At 30.3% G+C, this 19,943-nt stretch overlaps 1 protein-coding gene across 1 annotated transcript; it reads left to right on the forward strand.

The window, feature by feature from the left end:
* Positions 1-8,947: 8,947 nt before the first annotated feature.
* Positions 8,948-12,151, forward strand: LOC145934288 (uncharacterized). Its single transcript, XM_083034649.1, has 6 exons — positions 8,948-8,959; positions 11,205-11,237; positions 11,310-11,450; positions 11,578-11,646; positions 11,733-11,849; positions 11,998-12,151. Exons 1-6 carry the CDS (start codon positions 8,948-8,950, stop codon positions 12,136-12,138), a joined length of 513 nt encoding a protein of 170 aa, XP_082890775.1. The 3' UTR covers positions 12,139-12,151.
* The last annotated feature ends 7,792 nt before the right edge of the window (positions 12,152-19,943 follow it).

The following is a 19,943-nucleotide window of genomic DNA, read 5'->3' on the forward strand; positions in this document are numbered from 1 at the left end:
AAATGTTGCAATACGACGAGAATTTAAAATCACTCGTACCTTTGGCAGATTTTGTTTCTGACAAGATAAGAAAAAGAATGGCTAATGCAGGTATTAGCTACGTACTATTACAACATACATACGGCCAAGGAAAGAAAGAGATTATATCACTGCTTGAAAAGAAAGAGAATGGAAAAAAGCAAGTGATTAAAACAAAAAAAATGCTGAATACTATTATAAGTCATTTCGAAGAATTGCTTAATTAAATTTCTGATATGTATGCTGTAAGCTATATTTAAACTATATTTAAGCGTTATGTTTTCACATGTCATGTTGCTGCGCTATAAAGTTTAATAGCATATCTATTTAATAAAATATATTAATTTCATTCGATTCCCGATTCAGCGATTTTTTGATCTATATTTTTCTCGCATTTAAATCTTTAGGGGGGTCAGAGGGGAACTTTGGAATCAAATCTCAAGTTAGAGATTATTCCACATATAAGTCTTGGCTGTGTACCAAGCAAAAATTCGTGCCTTGTGCACAATTTATTTAATTCCAACGAAAAATTAATTTTCGTTGGGAAACACACATTAACATCTCGCGTTCGGCTCTTATATGCCCATCTATATATATATTTAGTTATTTATATTAATTTCTTTTATATTTTTTATTTAACAAGTTCAATTTACTTATTACTTATTTACTTGTTTATTTAAAATTTTCAAATTTGTTAAATTTACAATTAACAAATTTTAATTCGTATATATATTACGTGTCCTTACATTTGATTTTACATTACTCCTGTATGTAACGATAAAAAATAATAATAATGAAATAAAATAATGTGTCGATTATTTCACTATTCTGATTGAATTAGGGCCTTATTAGCGCCCATTCATCAGGGCCGACTTACTGCGACGTTGCCGTTTGTCGAAGCGTCCACGATAGTTTTACGCGAAACAGTTACAATATGCTGTTTTATTTTTACAATTTCTTGATAACTATGTAGACAAATGATTTCAGTTCTCGTCAAAGTCCTTCGTAAATGTATAACAAATTATTTGCATCTATTTTCATTAAATTCTTATCATTTTTAACATGCTTTTGAGAGTTAAATTACAGGTGACATAACCTTTTTGCTATGTCGCCCGTGTGTGTGTGTGTGTGTGTGTGTGTGTGTGTGTGTGCGCGCGTGCGTGTGTGTGCGTGCGTGCGCGTGCGTGCGTGCGTGTGTGCGCGCGTGCGTGTGTGTGCGTGCGTGCGCGTGCGTGCGTGCGTGCGTGTGTGTGTGTGTGTGTGTGTGTGTGTGTGTGTGTGTGTGTGTGTGTGTGTGTGTGTGTGTGTGTGTGTGTGTGTGAGAGAGAGAGAGAGAAAGAGAGAGAGATTGATTGATATTTATTAGCTTTCTCAGCTATTTGTAAAATACAAGTCTAATTTACATTAATTACAATATACTCCTTTAACTCTCGCTTAAACGCTTCCAGTTCTTCGATTCGTCTTATTTCAGCTGGTAAGGCATTGTACATTTTCACTCCCTCATAAAACATACTCTTCTGTGCACTCGTTGTTCTACGAAACTGTACCACAATGTCCCCAGCTTGCCGTGTCTGTCTTTCATTCTCTTTTCCCACTATTGTTAACTTATTTCTTAATTGATCCGATAACATATTCTTTAAAATCTTAAAGATAAATATACACACATTATAATTCAGCCTCTGTCTTATGGACATAAACTGCAGCGCTTGCAGCATACTCTCCACTTTGGTATATCTATCACATTGCAATATGACCCTCATGGCCCGGTTTTGCGCTTTTTGCAATTCATTCAGTTGTGTTTCTCCCATATCAATTAACAGCGTCGCACAATACTCAAAGTGAGGCGCTATGATTGACTTATATATAATACATCTAGTGTATGCCGATATGTAGTTACCTATTCTATTTAAAAAACTCACTTTTTTCCCTATTTTCTTTAGCTTATAATCACAGTGGTCCTTAAATCTTAACCTATCGTCAATAATTATGCCTAGATATTTCATTCTTTCCACACGCTCTATCTCCGTTCCATCCAAACATTTCAGTGTAATGTTACCTCTCAGTTCTTTTCGTACACTTCGAACTATCATATATTTCGTTTTCCCTGCGTTCATTTTTAACTTATTTGTATTCATCCATCTTTCCACTGTAACAAATGCCATATTCATTTTTCTTTCTAATTCCGCACTACTCCCTCCAATCACATACACTAGCGTATCGTCTGCAAACATTTTTATACTACATCCCTCCGGACAGACTTTAATTATATCGTTTATATATATTATAAATAACAAAGGTCCTAATACAGATCCCTGTGGTACTCCATATTCTGTGGCCAATAATGTAGACCATTCATTGTTAAATCGTACCTGCTGTGTTCTATTCTTTAAATATGATCTTAACCATTCTAAAGCTGTTCCTCTAATTCCGTATTGATATAATTTCTCTAACAGTCTTTCTCTATCTATCGTTTCAAATGCTCGCTTGAGATCCATGAAAATTATCCCCACCATTTTTGCCTCACTAACTACCAGTTTCCATTCGTCAATGACTGTTTGAATCGCTGTTTCACACGAATACTGTTTTTTAAAACCTGACTGATGTTCTGTTATAATACAGTTATCTTCTAAATACGCCTCAATTTGCTTTTTAACTACTAATTCTAATACTTTCTCGAATATTGGTAACATATTAATAGGCCTAAATTCACTTGCTTTTCTGGCTTTTTCTATTTTTGGAATCGGTATTATCGTAGACGTTTTCCAACCTTCTGGACAGCAACCTTCCCTCAAAGAGTTATTTATTATATCAATAAATTCCTCTTTTATTACATAAAATACTGCTTTAAGTATATCACTAGTTAATCCCTCCTCCGTGCCTTTCTTTTTTGGTAGTTCCATAACAATTTTTTGTAAATGCTCTATTCTAATCATCTCAAAATTTTCCATTATTCCCTCGCTTTCAATAACAAAAATAATTCTTTTACCTGGACTTCCTAACTTATCTCTACTTATAGATTTTACTATGTTCTCAATACTCTGTATATAATATAAATTAAATTTATTAGCTATATTGCACCCTTCAGTATTATCTAATATTTCAAAATCTATATTCTCTATTTTTTTTGTATCCGTTAGTTCGCCCCTTATTATTTCTTTTAAGGTTTTCCACATAGATGTCGGATTTCCCTTGTTATGATCTATCATATTTTCATAGTATTCTTTTTTCTTTGTCCTGATTAGTTTAACCACTGCATTTCTTTCGATTTTAAACTGTGACCAATTTTCATCCGTGTCATCATACAACGCTTTACTGTACGCCTCATCCCTTTTAGCCGCTGCTTCCCTTATTTCATCCGAAAACCACTTTTTCCCTTCCCATATTTTCGGAATTCTAAATTTTTTTCTAGGTGCTGTAGCATCCAACGCATCTACTATATTATCGACAAGTTTCTTCGCTCTCACACTGACATTCATATCTTGGCTTTTTCCTAATTTATTTTCCACTAATTTAATAAATTCATCTACATTAAACTCTTTAAAATTCCTAGCATTAAATTCTCTGTATTTATTATCAATTTTATTCGCATTAAGATCAACTTTTAACCACGCATGGTCCGTTATTTTAGGTTCATGAATTACTTGCACTTCTATTTTATTATTAGCGTAAATTAAATCTATAATTGTCTTACTATCTTTCGTAATTCTCGTCGGTTTATTTACATATTGTTTCATGCCTAAGCTCAACATTGTCGTTTGTAACTTCTTTGTATAAAACGAGTCCAACATAATATCTATATTAAAGTCTCCTATTACTATACATTCTCCCCGTATTATTAATTCTTCTATTATATCCTCCAGAAATCTCACGAACTCACCATGCGATGAACTCGGTGAATGATATATTACTGTTATCACTCCTTTATACAATTTATCTTTCACCTCAATCGCAGCACACCAACAATTCGCTTCTAACTTTTTTACTAATACTATCTCATATTTAATATCGTCTCTTACATATAAAAGAACCCCTCCTGTATTTCTGTTTTCAGCATCACATCTAATCATACTATACCCCGGTACGTTCACTTCACAGTCTTCAATTTCAGTAGTCACTCTGGTTTCTGATAACGCTATGAACGCAGGATTCATTTTCTTCATAATCTGATGCTGTATCTCGTCTTTATGCGCCATCAAACTTTGCGCATTTGTATATAGTATTAATTCCGTTTCCTTCTGTAGTTGCTATTTATCTTCCTCCCATCCGGCCCTCCTCTTCTCCTCCTGTATCGCCCTCTTGAAAGTCGGACATTCCGGATCAAGTGCGCCATGCTCATCATTTATTTTCAAATTGTATGTTTGAATCTTAAACATACAATTTATACATCTTTTCTTTGTCGCTATACATTCACTCACCTTGTGATTTCCTGCACATTTGTGACATGTTTCATTACGCGTACAATTCTTTGCAATATGATAATAACCCCAGCATTTAAAACATCTTTTAATGTTAATGTGATTGAATGCAGGACACTTTCTCCATCCTACATTCAGTTTCCCTTTTCTCAACATTACTTCATGAGTCTCTTCATCTGCTTCAATTATTACGATACCATCTTTTCCTCTTCTTCCGGACTGATCTTTCTCATTTATTTTCTCTTTAACTATTCTCTTCACTATTCGCATATGAATTCCTTCATTTTTCACGTCAATTTTGTTCTGCTTCTTAATTGTACCTATTAAATCATCATCATTCAACTCCATTTCTTCCTCGCCAATATTGACAATTTTTATCTTAGGTTTCATCCGCGGTGACTCAGTAACGTTAAAATTCTCGCCCAGCTTGGCTTGTACTGTCGCCTTTAGGTTTTCCATTTCTTCTCCAGTCTCACAGCCGAGAATCACTGTTCCTTTACTTCCTTTTTTTAACTTCGTTATTCCCATAGCCATATTCTTGATATCTACCTTTTCTTTTATCAGTTTTTTAGTTGCTTCACTCTCCTGTTGCACCTTGGGTTTGACAATTATAATATTTTCTTTTTTCTTCTCTTTAACTGCTTCACTATAACATCTTTGAGCTCCTCCTGCCAGTCCACCCGCTCCTCCTTGTATAATTCTTCTCAAGTCTTCCAGTTCTTGTTTAATACTTACAAATTCTTCTCGAACTATTTCCTTAACCATCATTTTAATTTCCCTCTTACATGCTGTTTCGTCTTTTATTTCTTTCACAGTTTTTACAAGCCAATCTATTTTTACGTCAATACTCGATGATCCACTCGCTCCTGATATTCTATTTCCACTGCTTGATGTCGTAAACGAACCCGTAGATCCTGTAGATCCTTGTCTTTCCCTGCTGCTCCCCGCTGCTGTCGGTGCCTTCTTCATATCTGCTTCACTTTCAATTGTAAATTTCTCAAATGGGCCAGGACACGACACCAGTTCGCGATTTCTATCATAAATTTTATGTTTACTTGCACATCCTGGATGGTAAAACAGTTTAATACAAGACTTGCATGCAACAACCTGATTTTTTATTGCCTTCTTACATCCCGAGCATCGATACTCGTCATATTCATCGTTCATATCGATAATTACCGGCCGAAGCTGTTAATACCAGCATAGGCGGTCAATTACCTTTGTCCAAATTCACACGTCAGCGCTTTGTGTTCACCTTTAATGTCTACCTGTCGCGTGAAATCTCGATGCCTCATACAAGAAATATAACTCTCACGCTCACAAATCAGCATATTCCTGTTAGATAACACTCATGTCTATTCCCGTTCTATGCAACTATTACTTCAATACTTTTTCGCCACTCTCCCTCACTATATAATCACTTAAAAGTTATCACTTTTGCAGAGCGATGTTTGACACGTCTTCTCTCAGAGAAGAGAGAGAGAGAGAGAGAGAGAGAGAGAGAGAGAGAGAGAGAAGTATAACTTTAATAATTAATTACTCGACAATCGTGCAGATAATTGCCTTCATCTTTGGCATGACGAATATCCTCCATAAATTTGAACTTATTCTTATTATTTTGACTTGAGCAACCACCCTCCTTTAAATAAAGCCTTTAAATTCTTAACACGTTAGTCATTTTTATTTATTTGTTTATTTAATTACCTATCTATTTATTTAGCTATTTATTTAATTTTTTATTTATTTATCAATATATCTAATTAATTTTAATTTATTAATTTATTATTAATAATAATTTATTTATTAATAAGAAATAATAAGTAATTAATAATAAATAATAAAAATAATAATAAATAATTTATTTATTAATAATAATTTATTATTAATTATAATTAATTAATTTTATTGATTTTAATTAATTTTCAAATAAATCAAAGACAATAAGAGCCAATAATATAATAATATTATCTTATTCCCTAACAGCACAACATATCCAAAAGACGTTTAGAGGACATCCAGAGGACATCCTAACATCCTCTGGATGTCCTCTGAACGTGTTTCGGATACATATATATTAAATTATAAAATATAATATAGATATATTTAGGTTATCTTTTGCAATCGACGCACGTTTAATGAAACCTAAAATCTTTTATATATAAAAAAAAATATATATATATATATATTCTTCAAAGCTGCCAAACTCGGAATTCTAATTTTAATATAATTTAAAATATATGAATAAATTCCTTACCTTTTGAAATAAAATAAAATCTTTTAAATTATATATAATTAACACACGTCGTATATATAATATATACAATATTAATTATGTTTCCACGTGAACGTCGTTCTTTTTTTTCGCAATTATTTGTGCATTGTGTGTTTGCAGAATGACAACACGTGATGCAAAATTTAAATAGCATGCTGTGACAGTACCATGCAAGCGTTACCTGCTTTATCGATACAAGATGACACAGGGACTGCATATTGATTGCATGATGTGCTGAGCACGGCATGCTAGCATGCTTGGTTATCTGGGTATAATAAAATTCAATATTTTTCGATGAATATAGCAGATGCATAAGACGTGTTATCCGCTACTTATAATTTTTTTTTTCATAAATATGATATTTAATGTATAACATATTATATTGTATGTAGTTATATCTCACAAATGTTCAATTTAATCTATTAATTAAATTAATAAAATAAATTGTAAAAATAATTAAATTTATAATTTATAAAATTTAATATATAATTTATATGAGAATTAAATTCTGCTTTATGCTTTAAATAGAAAGTAAATGGATAATTTTTCATGTATATCCTATTGATTCTAATAAGTTTAATATTCTCATGTTAGACTTGTCAGATATCAAAAATTAAACTGATAGAAAAATATATAATACTTTTGATCTTTTATTAATAGCCACGACTTGCAGACTTTATATCTATTTTTAACAGAAATTTGATTGCGAGAAAATACATCACATAGCGGTAGGTGAAGGAACTATTAAATAACTGCAAAATGCAGATCCTGTTGTCAATTTGCCATCAGATTGTGCGCGCGCAAATCTTGCTCGATTTCTGCCGTTAATCTGACACCAAACTGCGTTGCGCAAATCCTGCTCGGTTTCTACTACCAATCTGCTATGATAATTCTATACAAATCCTGCTTGATTTCTGCTACTGACTTGCTGCCAAATTATGTCAGCAGATTTTATAACATTTCTGCCAACGTTCTGCTATCATTATCTGATATAACAAGTTTTGTATAAAATCTGCAGTTTTTTTGCTGGCAAAAATATATAGCACACAGTTTTAATACATGCTCTTGACAGATTTGGCTATCTGGGTATATATATATATATATATATATATATATATATATATATATATATGTTAAATCTGTGTTAACACGTAAGTCTTTTATGTGCCTGTAGGATATAAAATTCTTTTAACCTTTAAAATGGGGAAATACGCAAAATATGAGAAGAAGTACAAAAAACAGTGGGAACAACTTTCTATATTTCAATGTAAGAATGAAATTATCTTTCAATTATAAACGATCTCAACATTATTTTTATTAATTGTAGGTTGGCTAAAACCTGGGGAAGATGAAAATCACGCAAGATGTAATGTCTGTCGAGTAGAATTGAGAGCTCATAAGACAGACTCAATAAAACACAAAAATACAAAAATGCATAGAATAAAAGAAAAAGAAGTACCAAAAGGTCAAAATATTTTAACCAAAGTTGGAGTCACATGTACTGTAAGTACAGAGCAAAAGAATACTGACTTGAAGTTAGCAGCATATATAGCTGTTCATTCCAGTATTATATCCATGGATCATTTGTGCAATTTGTTAAAGTCAATTGGGAAGGAGAGCGCCCTAGAGGAGTTAAAAATACATCGAAATGTACAACAAAATGTACTCTATTAATAAAAAAGGTACTGGCACCAGCTATACGCCATGAAATTATAGAAGATATTTGTCAACATAAATCTTACTACTCACTCATTGTAGATGAATCAACTGATGTTTCAGTAAAAAAATACTTATGTATTTGTGTAAAATATTTCAGTGAATCTAAACATAAATTAGTCACCGAATTTTTAGGTTTGATTGAGGTATTTAGAGTAACAGCACATGATTTATATACAGCCGTTTCATCTTTTTTAAAAAAATTAAATTTAGATGTATCCAAATTAATTGGAATTGGTACTGATGGGGCTAATAATTTATGCGGAAAAAATCAATCGCTTTATACTTTTTTAAAAAAAGATAGTCCAAATTTACAATTAATTAAATGCATATGTCACTCACTACACATTTGTGCTGAGAAAGCATCAGCAGAATTACCAGCCTCAATTGAGTTTTTATTAAGAGAGACATATAATTGGTTTAGCATAAGCCCTAAAAGAAGAAATGAATATAGTAAGATATTTAATTTAATAAATACAGGAGAATCTAAATTTCAAAATAAAATTCAATAGTTATCGTCAACAAGATGGCTTTCGAGGTATATAAAGCGATTGATGTAATATTAAATCAATGGTTAGAGTTGAAAACTCATTTTTCGATGGTAAATAATATTGAAAAATGTTACATTGCCAGAACTTTGATGGAAATGTTTAAGGATGAATCTATATATATGTATTTAATTTTTTTAAAACCTATTTTAAAAGATATCAATATTGTTAATCTTCTATTTCAACAAACCGATGCTAATTTATATGCCGTCTTTGAAAGTTTATATACTTTAGTTTTAAGTACTTGTAAAAGAATTTTAAAACTTTATTTATGTATGAAAATGAAACGAATGTTAATGTTAGAATTGAAAAAATTTCTGCAGCCTTAGAAAATGAACTTGCTTATAATAACATTATTGACTTTGGTTACACATTTTTATTAGAAATGAATAATAGTTCACTGAGTAATGATGATAAATTAAGAATTAAAATAAAATGTACTAATTTTTTAAAAGTTTTGGCAAAAACTTTGATGAACAAATTACCAGAAAATTTTCAAATAATTCAGAAAATTCGAATTTTATTTCCTTCTAATTGTTTGAATCAGTTGAGACCTTCAGTAAATCAACTGCCTTTAGAATTTAAAGAAAATACTGCTAAAATAGATGATATTGATTCTCAATGGAGAAATTTAATAAACATTGATTGGAAAGATTATTTTAACGGTGAAGTACCAAATGATCCAGCAAAATTTTGGATTTTTTAAAGATTTTTTAAAAATGCTAGTGGAGAGTTTATTTTTAAAGAGCTATCAATGATTGCTATAAAATTATTAAACCTTCCTTTAAGTAATGCTGTAGTTGAGCGTGTTTTTTCCGTTATGAATTTAGCTAAAACAAAAATAAAAAATCGCATGAAATTAGAGACGCTCGAAGCTCTTTTGTTAATTCGCATTTATTTTTCTAATAATAACATTTGTTGCTGCAGAAATTTTTTAATAACAAAAACAATGTATGATTTATTTAACTATTCAATATACGATGATACAAAAGAGAATACTGAGGAGGTATCAGATATTGACGACTTTGAAAATGTTTTAAATTATTTAAATGTGGACTAAAATTATATTCAGTTTTTATTTTTATTTTTTACCAAGGGTACAATGGCTGTGCAATAAATAGGTTTAATTTTTTATGTTTATATAATAGACCATTGCTCAATTTTATGATATTACGTTAATACCCGTATTTATAATCAGCAGGTCTTATATTTAAGGAAGCCTTAAGTTCTTCTTCAGATTCTCTATAGTCTATAGCCAATAAAATGATCCGTAGAGCATCTGAAGATGTATACGGCTTCCTAAATTCTCATTGTATTATATATTACAATAAACTAATTAATAAACCCGCTTATGAATACGGGCAAAAATGCGTTTAATTTCTAGTAGATACATAAAGATACATACCAAAAAAGGTATTTTTAATTTTTAATTTTATTTTTAAATGTATCTATGTTGAACAAAAATAAAAAAAAGTTAATTTCACTCCTTATATTTTTCTATCCAACAGTCTGTCACTCGAAACGTTCACGCAACGCAGTGATTTGGGTATATGTAATATCCACAGACTTCTATTTAACCTAGACTGCTAACACCTGTACAAAATGACTCGAAAAAGTGATGCGAGGTGCAAATAGTGGTGGGGATGGCAGCCATATTTCGGGTGGGCAAATTATACTGGGTGTTCAGTTCTCATTAAACAAAATACGTACGTAAAAAACATTATAGACACAAAATATATTATAGACACCCTATATAATATGCCCACCCGAAATATGGCGTCGCGTGCACACCTGTGCATCATGTCCGCCAGAGAGAAACTCTGGGGCTATCTAAAGCAGAGAGAAGGATGAGAGCGGTCATCCTAAGGCTCTGTAAGAGCAGGTATAATCGTCCGCCATTTTTCTTCCAACCGTATGTAAAAGTTATGTTCTCGCATATATAGGACACGTATGTCAATACGCCTTTCGGTCTCGCGATTAACCTAAAAATTAAACTTAAATATTTATTCCTTAAACGCGCGACAGTAAAATTCGTGTTATAAGTGTTGTATTTTTCGTTAATCAACGCTTCGTGTCTCGATTTCATTGCCGCATAGTCCTAATGGTGCTTCCAAAATGACTGGCTGCGTTGTAATTAACTGCACTAATAGACGTGAAAAAGGGTTTCGACTTTTTTCAATTCCAACAGATGTAGAGCGACGAAAAAAGTGACTTCAAAATCTTCGCCGTGAACAGTGGATACCAACCAAGTCAGCTTGTGTCTGTGAAGTACGTCCAATGCTGTAAAAGCAAAGCATTATTTGTGCCTCATTAAATTGAAAATTATTTTTCTTATTACAGGTACACTTTGAGGCTTCACAGTTCGAAAGTAGACGTGCCGACGGCTGGAGGAAACTGAAGCCAAATGCGGTTCCTACTTTATTTGATGTTCCTAATCCACCTCTCAGGATTAATCCACCTCCAAGGAAGTCGCTAAACAAAGTGAATAAATTTCTTATAAACGATTTGCATAAAACTTCAAACTTTCTTCTTTTCTCACATATATTAAAAATTCTTGAATATATATGTATATATGCAACATATTTGATAACATATCAATGGTTTTCAGAAGCCACAAAATGAAGTTGCTGCCACGTGTGTACAAAAAGTAGCAGAAGTTCCAATTACTCCAGAAATGGTAATATTATTCAATACACTTGTAGTCCTTAATAGATATTGTTAATTTTTATTAAAAAAACTTTAACGTTGTCCAAAATGTTGTAGAACATTGATTATGCTGCCGTATCAAACCACGATATTTCCAACAAAGTGGAAGTATCTAGTTATATGCCAAGAAATTTGCTGTCATCTGACAGTGAGCAGACTGCTAGAGAAAACAAAGTATGTCATTTTCTAAATACTTTTTGCGAACGAAAAATTGCATTTGTTAAATATTAGAGTTTGAATCACGTGAAATTATAATATTTATATTATCCCGTAAAGTCTTAACTTTCCACTACAAAATTTAAGTTTGCATATTAATTTGCAGATTGTCGAGGAAAACAATGCGCTACGACGGGAGAATGAATATTTGCGAAAGAAGCTTCAATCTTCTAAGGTGCTAGCCGCGGTAGCTCTTTGGATGACGAGAATGAACACTTGCGATCGACGCTTCAATCTGCACGGGTGATAGTCTCTGGAGAAGGAGAATAAGATGCTGCGCAGCCAAATGGACAAGATGAAAACTGCAATTGAAAACAGTGAGCAGATCAAAATATTACAAGAAGGGCGACTTCCGCATTGGTCTGATGAAAGTATAATCAAAGTTCTGAAATTTCGGAATGCTTTGTCTGTTCACGGGTACGATTAGGCTGGGTCTACAATAGGTGATTGTTGACAATTGACAATTGTTGCAATTTGAAAAGAAGAATTATTAAGCATGTTTTTACTGTTCGTTCGTTTTGCACCAAAAATTTATCTGAGAACAGCAAAAAACGGAAGTACGTTTTTGGGTCTGTAAGCTTAAAAATGCAAAAAGCTTAACTAAAAAGTGCGAACTCTTTGAATTGTTGAAACTGTTTTGTTACTTTGTAAGTAGTCAACAAATATATATTTTATGAAATAAAGTATTGTTTGTAAAAACCAATTCCTGGAGATATTGTGTTCATGAATTTTTATTAGTCAATGTACATTATTATTATTATTATATTATTATTGTTATTATACAATTACAGTGTTATTTTTGGAGTAAGTCTTTAGAAAATCAAATTTCATTTTATACAATTTTTACAAAATATAATGCTCTTATAATAAATAAATTATTTGACATTGTACTGTTGTAAATATTCAGCAATTTTCGGATAATGAGAGTACATTTTTTAAATGGAATGCATTCGTTTCAGCTGACTTCAAATAGACATTTTCGGTCAACAAGCTTTCAATTTTTTCATCTGTGTAATACTCTTGAAGCTTAGGGTCCTGAAATGAATAAAAGTATATTAAATATAATAAATGGAGCATTAAATTAATAAACGAAAGAAAAAATTAGGAATTTATGCGGCTATTACCTTTACATTTGGCCCAGGATGCGATGTACTTGGATTTTTTTGATTGTTATCAGTTGACATTTTACAAACAGCCAAAACTTAATCTAAAAACACAAAATATGAAAATATGACAAAACTGCAATATGAAGACAATTTTTTGCGATGAATATTATTTAAATAACATACCTTCGGCCCTTGAAATTGCTCCAAAAACATGCTGATCCAAATACGTGCAATAAAACGGAGACACGATGTGTTGATTTACGAAAAATACGACACTTATAAAACAAATTCTACTGTCGCGCGTTCAAGAACACACCTCTAATCAATTAAAAATCAATCAATACTTATTTTGAGTTTCACATAAGTTTAATTTTTAGGTTAATCGCGAGACCGAAAGGCGTATTGACATACGTGTCCTATATATGCGAGAACCTAACTTTTACATACGGTTGGAAGAAAAATGGCGGACGATTATACCTGCTCTTACCATGGACGTATGAATATATCTGGACGGAGCTTTCTGACGCGGGGGGTGAAGATTTTAGAGGAGGAGGGGGCGCCATATTGTCTGGCGACATTAGTGCTGCTCCATAGGTATAGAACAGTGTCATTGAATTATTTTATTGTGCGAAATTAATTTATTACACGAAAATATTAAAAAATGCCGCTTTGTGTGTTGCAATCGGCTGTTACAACAAAAGTTATCGCAAAGCTAATGATAAAAATCTAGTCTTTCTTTTCCCGAATCCAATAACACAATTCTTTTTCATCAACCAACTGAGATGCAGTGATATATTTTTGTTATTTATATGAAGAACCGTAATTCTCATGATTCAGATTTTTTTAAACGAATTAAGAACACTTTTAGCTATAAAGTGGTCTCGTGGTTACATATATATATTACATATATATGATCAATATTGTTATAATAAAGTTGATTTTAATGTTTATGAATGTAATTCATATATATATACTATATATATACATATATATATATATATATATATATATATAAAACAAAGATTAAGAAAGTATTCAGTAACATGAAATTAAATATATTTCGTAAATATATATCAAAATATTATATAATATAATAAGACAGGGAACACAAGAATATGGTAAATAAAATATAAACAAAGTAATATATAAACAAATATAAAAACAAAAATTACTAATATAGAAAATATATTATATAGAAGTAATATTTACCGTAAGTAATATATAAAAATACTATATAGTGTTATTATATAAAAAATATATATAATACATAAGTGATATTGACAAATCACTTGTAAAATAAGACGTCTCAATATAAATGGGTAAAGAATGACATCAAAATATATAACAGATTTTTTCAGTCATGTGTGTGTATAGAAAATCTATATTATATAGATTTCCCGTGATAAGACCTGCTAGTGTGAGATTTATGTAATTGTTTCAACTGTGATTGCGATCTTTGCGTCATGCTTATATGAATGCCAAGTAAAACACGCATACATACATATACATAAATATTTACTACTTATATTGTGAATTTTTTAAAAAATTTTTGTGTTCTACGTTAGTAAATTTTTGTGTTCTACGTTAATAAATTTTATTAAATATAGATTATTTTATATTTTTAATAAATATGTTGTTTTATAATAATATATGTTTTTCAATTATAGCTTTCGTAAAAATAATTTATACTAATTTATTTCAAATAATTCTTAATTTTTTAGGTACTGATTTTGATATTGATTTTTTTTGTTATAATTGATTTTCAATAAAATAAAACATTTTTTACAAATAAAGATTTTTCAACTTATACTAAATGAAACTGGTACCTGATTTTACGAATAAAATATTCTTTACTTTTTATGTCTTTTATTTTCAAATGTAAAATAGGATAAATTTTGTTTTTTAACATTAATAAAATATTATATTAGTAAAAGTGGGTACTAGTATAGTTATTTAAAATTTGTACATGTAAAATATATCCCATTATCCCTACATATATTTCCTTTTTTAAATTAAAAAAATAACAATAATTTTACATATATGTATACTGATCACGTACTTATAACATCATTAGTGTATTTATAGTATATACATTTCTCTAATAGTTTATATTGAACAAAAAATATAAATATATAATATTTGTAATAGAATATTTTTTATATAATTAATTTAAAGAAAAAAAAATTAATTTTAAGAATTAAAATATCAAGATATATAATTACATTTTATTGAAATATGTGTACATATATTAGAAATACTTCGTTAAGTTTCACGGTAAGTTTTAATATTTATATTTTACATTTTTACTCACACACACACATTACATTACTTTACATTATTTTACAGTATTTATTAAATTTTTATGCATTTGCGCATATAATTTTTTATCTTATTTTCAATATTTTTTATGCAGGAAATAAATACTTTTCTATATATGTATACAAAAATATGTATATTAATAATTCAAATTGTAGTAAAGTAAAGTTAAAAATTCTGTTTTTGTTACTTTTTATATAAAATTATTTTTTACATATTATAAAGTATAAAAATTTATACTATTTGATAAAAAGAAATACAAATAATTATTTAAAAAATTAAATTATCTTTAAATAATAATTAATTTCATTTTTAAATCGATTTTATTGTACATTCATTTTTAAATAACAAAAAACATACACATTGATAAATGTTTTTAATACTAATTAATGTAAATGATAAAATAGATATCAAGAGTATATAATTTAAAGTTTTTGCTTTTGTAAAATATTATCAAATTTATAAACGTGTGTAGTAGCGATGTGTTATAAAGTTAAAAAAAATTATAACTTCAAAAATGGTTAAAAAAAAAAACCGTTGGTCTCGAACCCTGGGTCTTCGTCGTGAAAAGCCGAACGTTTTTCACCGACCCACCACATAGTATTGAAATGTATATCAATACTATCGGTACTTGTAATAAAAATTATACATAAGACTGTTATATCTTTCTCTAAATAAAAATTATTATTTCGCATTTGCTCTTTGTGATTAATATTCTTTGCTTTAAAAATAGAAAAAGGAAAAAGAATTTTTAATGCAAATATATATCTCGTATATTATAAAAAAATGTTTATTTTTATTGTGTACATATTATTAAAACATTTAATAAAGATTACAAAATCATTAAAAAAAATTATTTAATCTGAAAAAATTGTCCTTTTTCGACAATCCTTTTATGAAATAAAATTTCAAGTATATAATTTATATTTATATATTTTATATTTTGTCTGTCTCTATATTACGAGAATTACATTTAATTATTTCATTAATAGCATATATTGATGTTTATAATATATATTTGTGTAAAAATATCGCGCAGTTAACAAGGTACATTAATTTATTTCATCTTTATGCGCGACGTATTCTGATCTATAAATTGTGGATGTAGCAAGGACATGAACCAATCGGCTGTTTTATCATGGGATCGAAAGTGGATGTGGCCATGTAGTTCCAGGCGGCGTAAAATGGATGTACGTGACGCTAGTGTACTGCCTAGAAAAAGCGTCGTACGAAAAACCAGAGAGAAGAATGAGAGACGCCATGACCCGCTTTTACGTGATCCCTGAAAGCGATACGCCCTCTGTGGACATAAAAAACGTGGACATGAACTACATAGCCAATGTCCACGAATGTTCTCACCGGGTAACGCATAATGTGCACAATTTTGGTTGCGTTCCATGCTAATGTGCACGAAATGACGCATATAATATGTATATGGGGCATTCCACGCCAACTCGTGAAGGATCAAACATCAACCTTTTTATTTTTAATGGCGGCTCGTTTTTTAGCAGGTCTTTACAAATAACTTGTCAAGAAACATTTTCATTAACGGATGGTACATCGGTAGTTCGTGATGAAATGGAAAATAACAGTATTCCATTACAAGAATTTACTTGTTTAACTGAAATGGATGACGACTCTGATAATTTCATTGCAATAGCCTTTGAAGAAATTACTAAATATTCTGACAATCTAGAAATAACAAAGACCAACAAGGAGAACTTAAATTCAGAGGCAGAGGCATATGAAAGAAATGCAATTTCATATTTCGCAGGATATATTGCTCGCTACGGTTACAAGAATACAAAGTGCGATAGCTGCCGTGAAAAAAATTTGAAAACACCGATGGAAGAATTAAACAACAATGAAATCTATATTCAGCTACGTGAATATGAACATCAAGACGAAGATGATCCTGAAATAGAATGGCTATCAAGGCCAACGGATTCATTTTTTAATATTATTACACTACAACTTGAAGCAATGAATTCATGTTATAAGATGTATTGGCATTTCAAAGATGTGAAGAAAAAGCTCCTTGACATTTGTGTAAAGCACGTCCAGCATGCTGATGAAGATTGGTTTAACCAGAACAACGAGTGTTATCCACATAGAATTCAAATGTTGGACATTATGTTAAGAGTCAAAATATATGCAATTACAAAAAAGAATAATAATGGAGGAAGAGAAGGAATAAATACAGTAGCATCTGGAAGATCAAAAGAAATAAAGACAAAATGTCAAAAACTAAAGAACATAAAACATATGTAATTATGATCGGTGTTAATAGTCCGTCCTGATTTTAAGATCATTTTAAAAGTAATAATGTCTTAATAAGATGCTAATACAATACTGGAATTGGTCAACATCTGGCAAGACTTATCAGTTTTGTTAGGTAAATATAGTTTATTATACAATCTAATATCACGTTAAATCTAATTGTTTTTACAAAATATTGTAATATATTATATTTCCACAGGTCAAAACGATATAAATTGTCTGAATTGACAGTTACTTGACTGGTTTAATGGATTACGGATGCGCGACCTAACAGATTATGGCTACAGGAGAATAGATTTGAAATATTCTACATTTTTCAAACTAAAGATTACTTTGAACGAACTCTTAAGCATCGCATACTCCCTAGAAATGTACAGTGGAAACTTTTGGAAAAAGTATGTTTTAATCTTATGATATTATTATAAGCGGGGAGCACACACTTTTGCATAAATGCATAAGCATATGCATAAGAAAATAACTGATTGGTTCGTAAGCAAATGCATAAGAAAATGGATCAATCAATTTCCTTATGCATATGCTTATACGCACTTATGCAAAAGTGTGTGCTCCCCGCTTAAATGTAAATTTACGACTTAAACGTTAGATGATATTTAATAATTTAATACCATTCTTTATAGGAAGTCATATATCTGATACAGTATCAAAAGAACTGTCAATTCTAGAAGATCTTGATATCATTAACATCAATGAAATTATATACGTATGCACTGGTAGTTGAAACCATGGCGTAACAATGTTCAATATATGGAGAATGTTGACGAATTCGACCCTATTCCAGATTCACCAACTGTTGCAGTTTATTAAACATCTCAGAAATGCGTTAAGGTATTATTAAATGCTTTTATATGATTTAATAATAAATTAATATTAATATTAAATTAGTTAAGTAATTAGTTTAAATTTAATTAAGTTAGTATAAAATTAGTAATTAAATTAAATTAATTACTTAAATTATAGCGATAGTAACGTAAGCAAAAATAGATTATTATTATATAGATTATTAAAATAGATTATTATTATTATTATAGAATTTAAAATTAGTTAATAAGTTAAAATTAGTTAAGTAATAAGTTTAATTAAGTATTAGTGTTCAGTCGGGAGCTAAGGAATTTACCTTACTCGTGACCGCGCGTGTTTATTTGGACACTTATTGTGTGTCTCGGATGGCTTTCCCTCGCACCCCCTCGTGAACAGGTGGACCGAGTAGCTTGGGAGCGGGGGTGAGGCGGGGGTGCTTGCTATCAGAGACATTCGACCATAATCTACTGTTAAATATATAAACCTAGATTTTAAGATTGACCACGCTTTAATAAAGCAAAGAGCGAGAACGCAATCTTTTTCTCTTCTCCTCGTTCTGTACGCGCTCCGCTTCAGTGACCATCCCTATATCCGCGACCTATCCTTATACTTATCTCTCTATGTGACCCGCCGTTTGATCGAAACTTCGACGGACACAATACAATTAGTAATAAGTTTAAATTAAATTTCATTAAGTTAGTAAGTTAGCAATTAAATTTAATTATTTAAATTATATAGATAGTAACGTAAGTAAGATTTGATTTAAATAAGTAATTTTAACTTAATGTACTTTTTGTATAAGAGTTTATTAATAAAAATTTTATTAATTTATAAATTTCTTGAAAAAAAAGTAAAATATTAAATTAAAATTAATATTGAAAATTTTATTTTTAATTTATATTTAGAAGAGAGATTTTAGTCAATTTTTTAGTCATCTAGTTTTTATTTTTTATATTAAATTTTAGATGTAAATTTAATTTCTATAAATTTAATATTATACATATATATATATTATTTTAAAGTTTATTTATGGGATAATCTATATAAATTATTTAAAATTATTACGTAGACATAAATATTCGGTATATATTTATTGTTTTTTATACGAGGGTGGTTTGAAAAGTCCGTGCAAAAATGAAAACTACTTAGTTTTTCGGGATAAACTTATTTTATTTTTCAACGTAGTCTCCTTTTAGGCTTATACACTTCGTCCAACGCTGCTCCAGTTTGTTGATCCCTTCCAAATAATAAGATTGGTCCAACTCTGCAAAATAGGCATTCGTTTCCGCAATCACCTCCTCGTTTGAATAAAATCTCTTTCCCCCCAGCCATTTCTTCATATTGGGGAACAAGTAGTAGTCCGAGGGAGCCAAATCTGGAGAATAGAGGGGATGCGGAACGAGTTGGAACCTTAATTCCATCAATTTTGCGGCTACAACTACAGATGAGTGAGCTGGTGCGTTGTCGTGATGGAAAAGGACTTTTTTGTGGGCCAATCGTGGACGTTTTTCTTGCAGCTCGGTTTTCAAAC

This window comes from Prenolepis imparis, unplaced genomic scaffold, assembly GCF_030444845.1.
Source record: "Prenolepis imparis isolate NDT839.2.m4 unplaced genomic scaffold, iyPreImpa1.0 SCAF_3, whole genome shotgun sequence".
Lineage (NCBI taxonomy): Eukaryota > Metazoa > Arthropoda > Insecta > Hymenoptera > Formicidae > Prenolepis > Prenolepis imparis.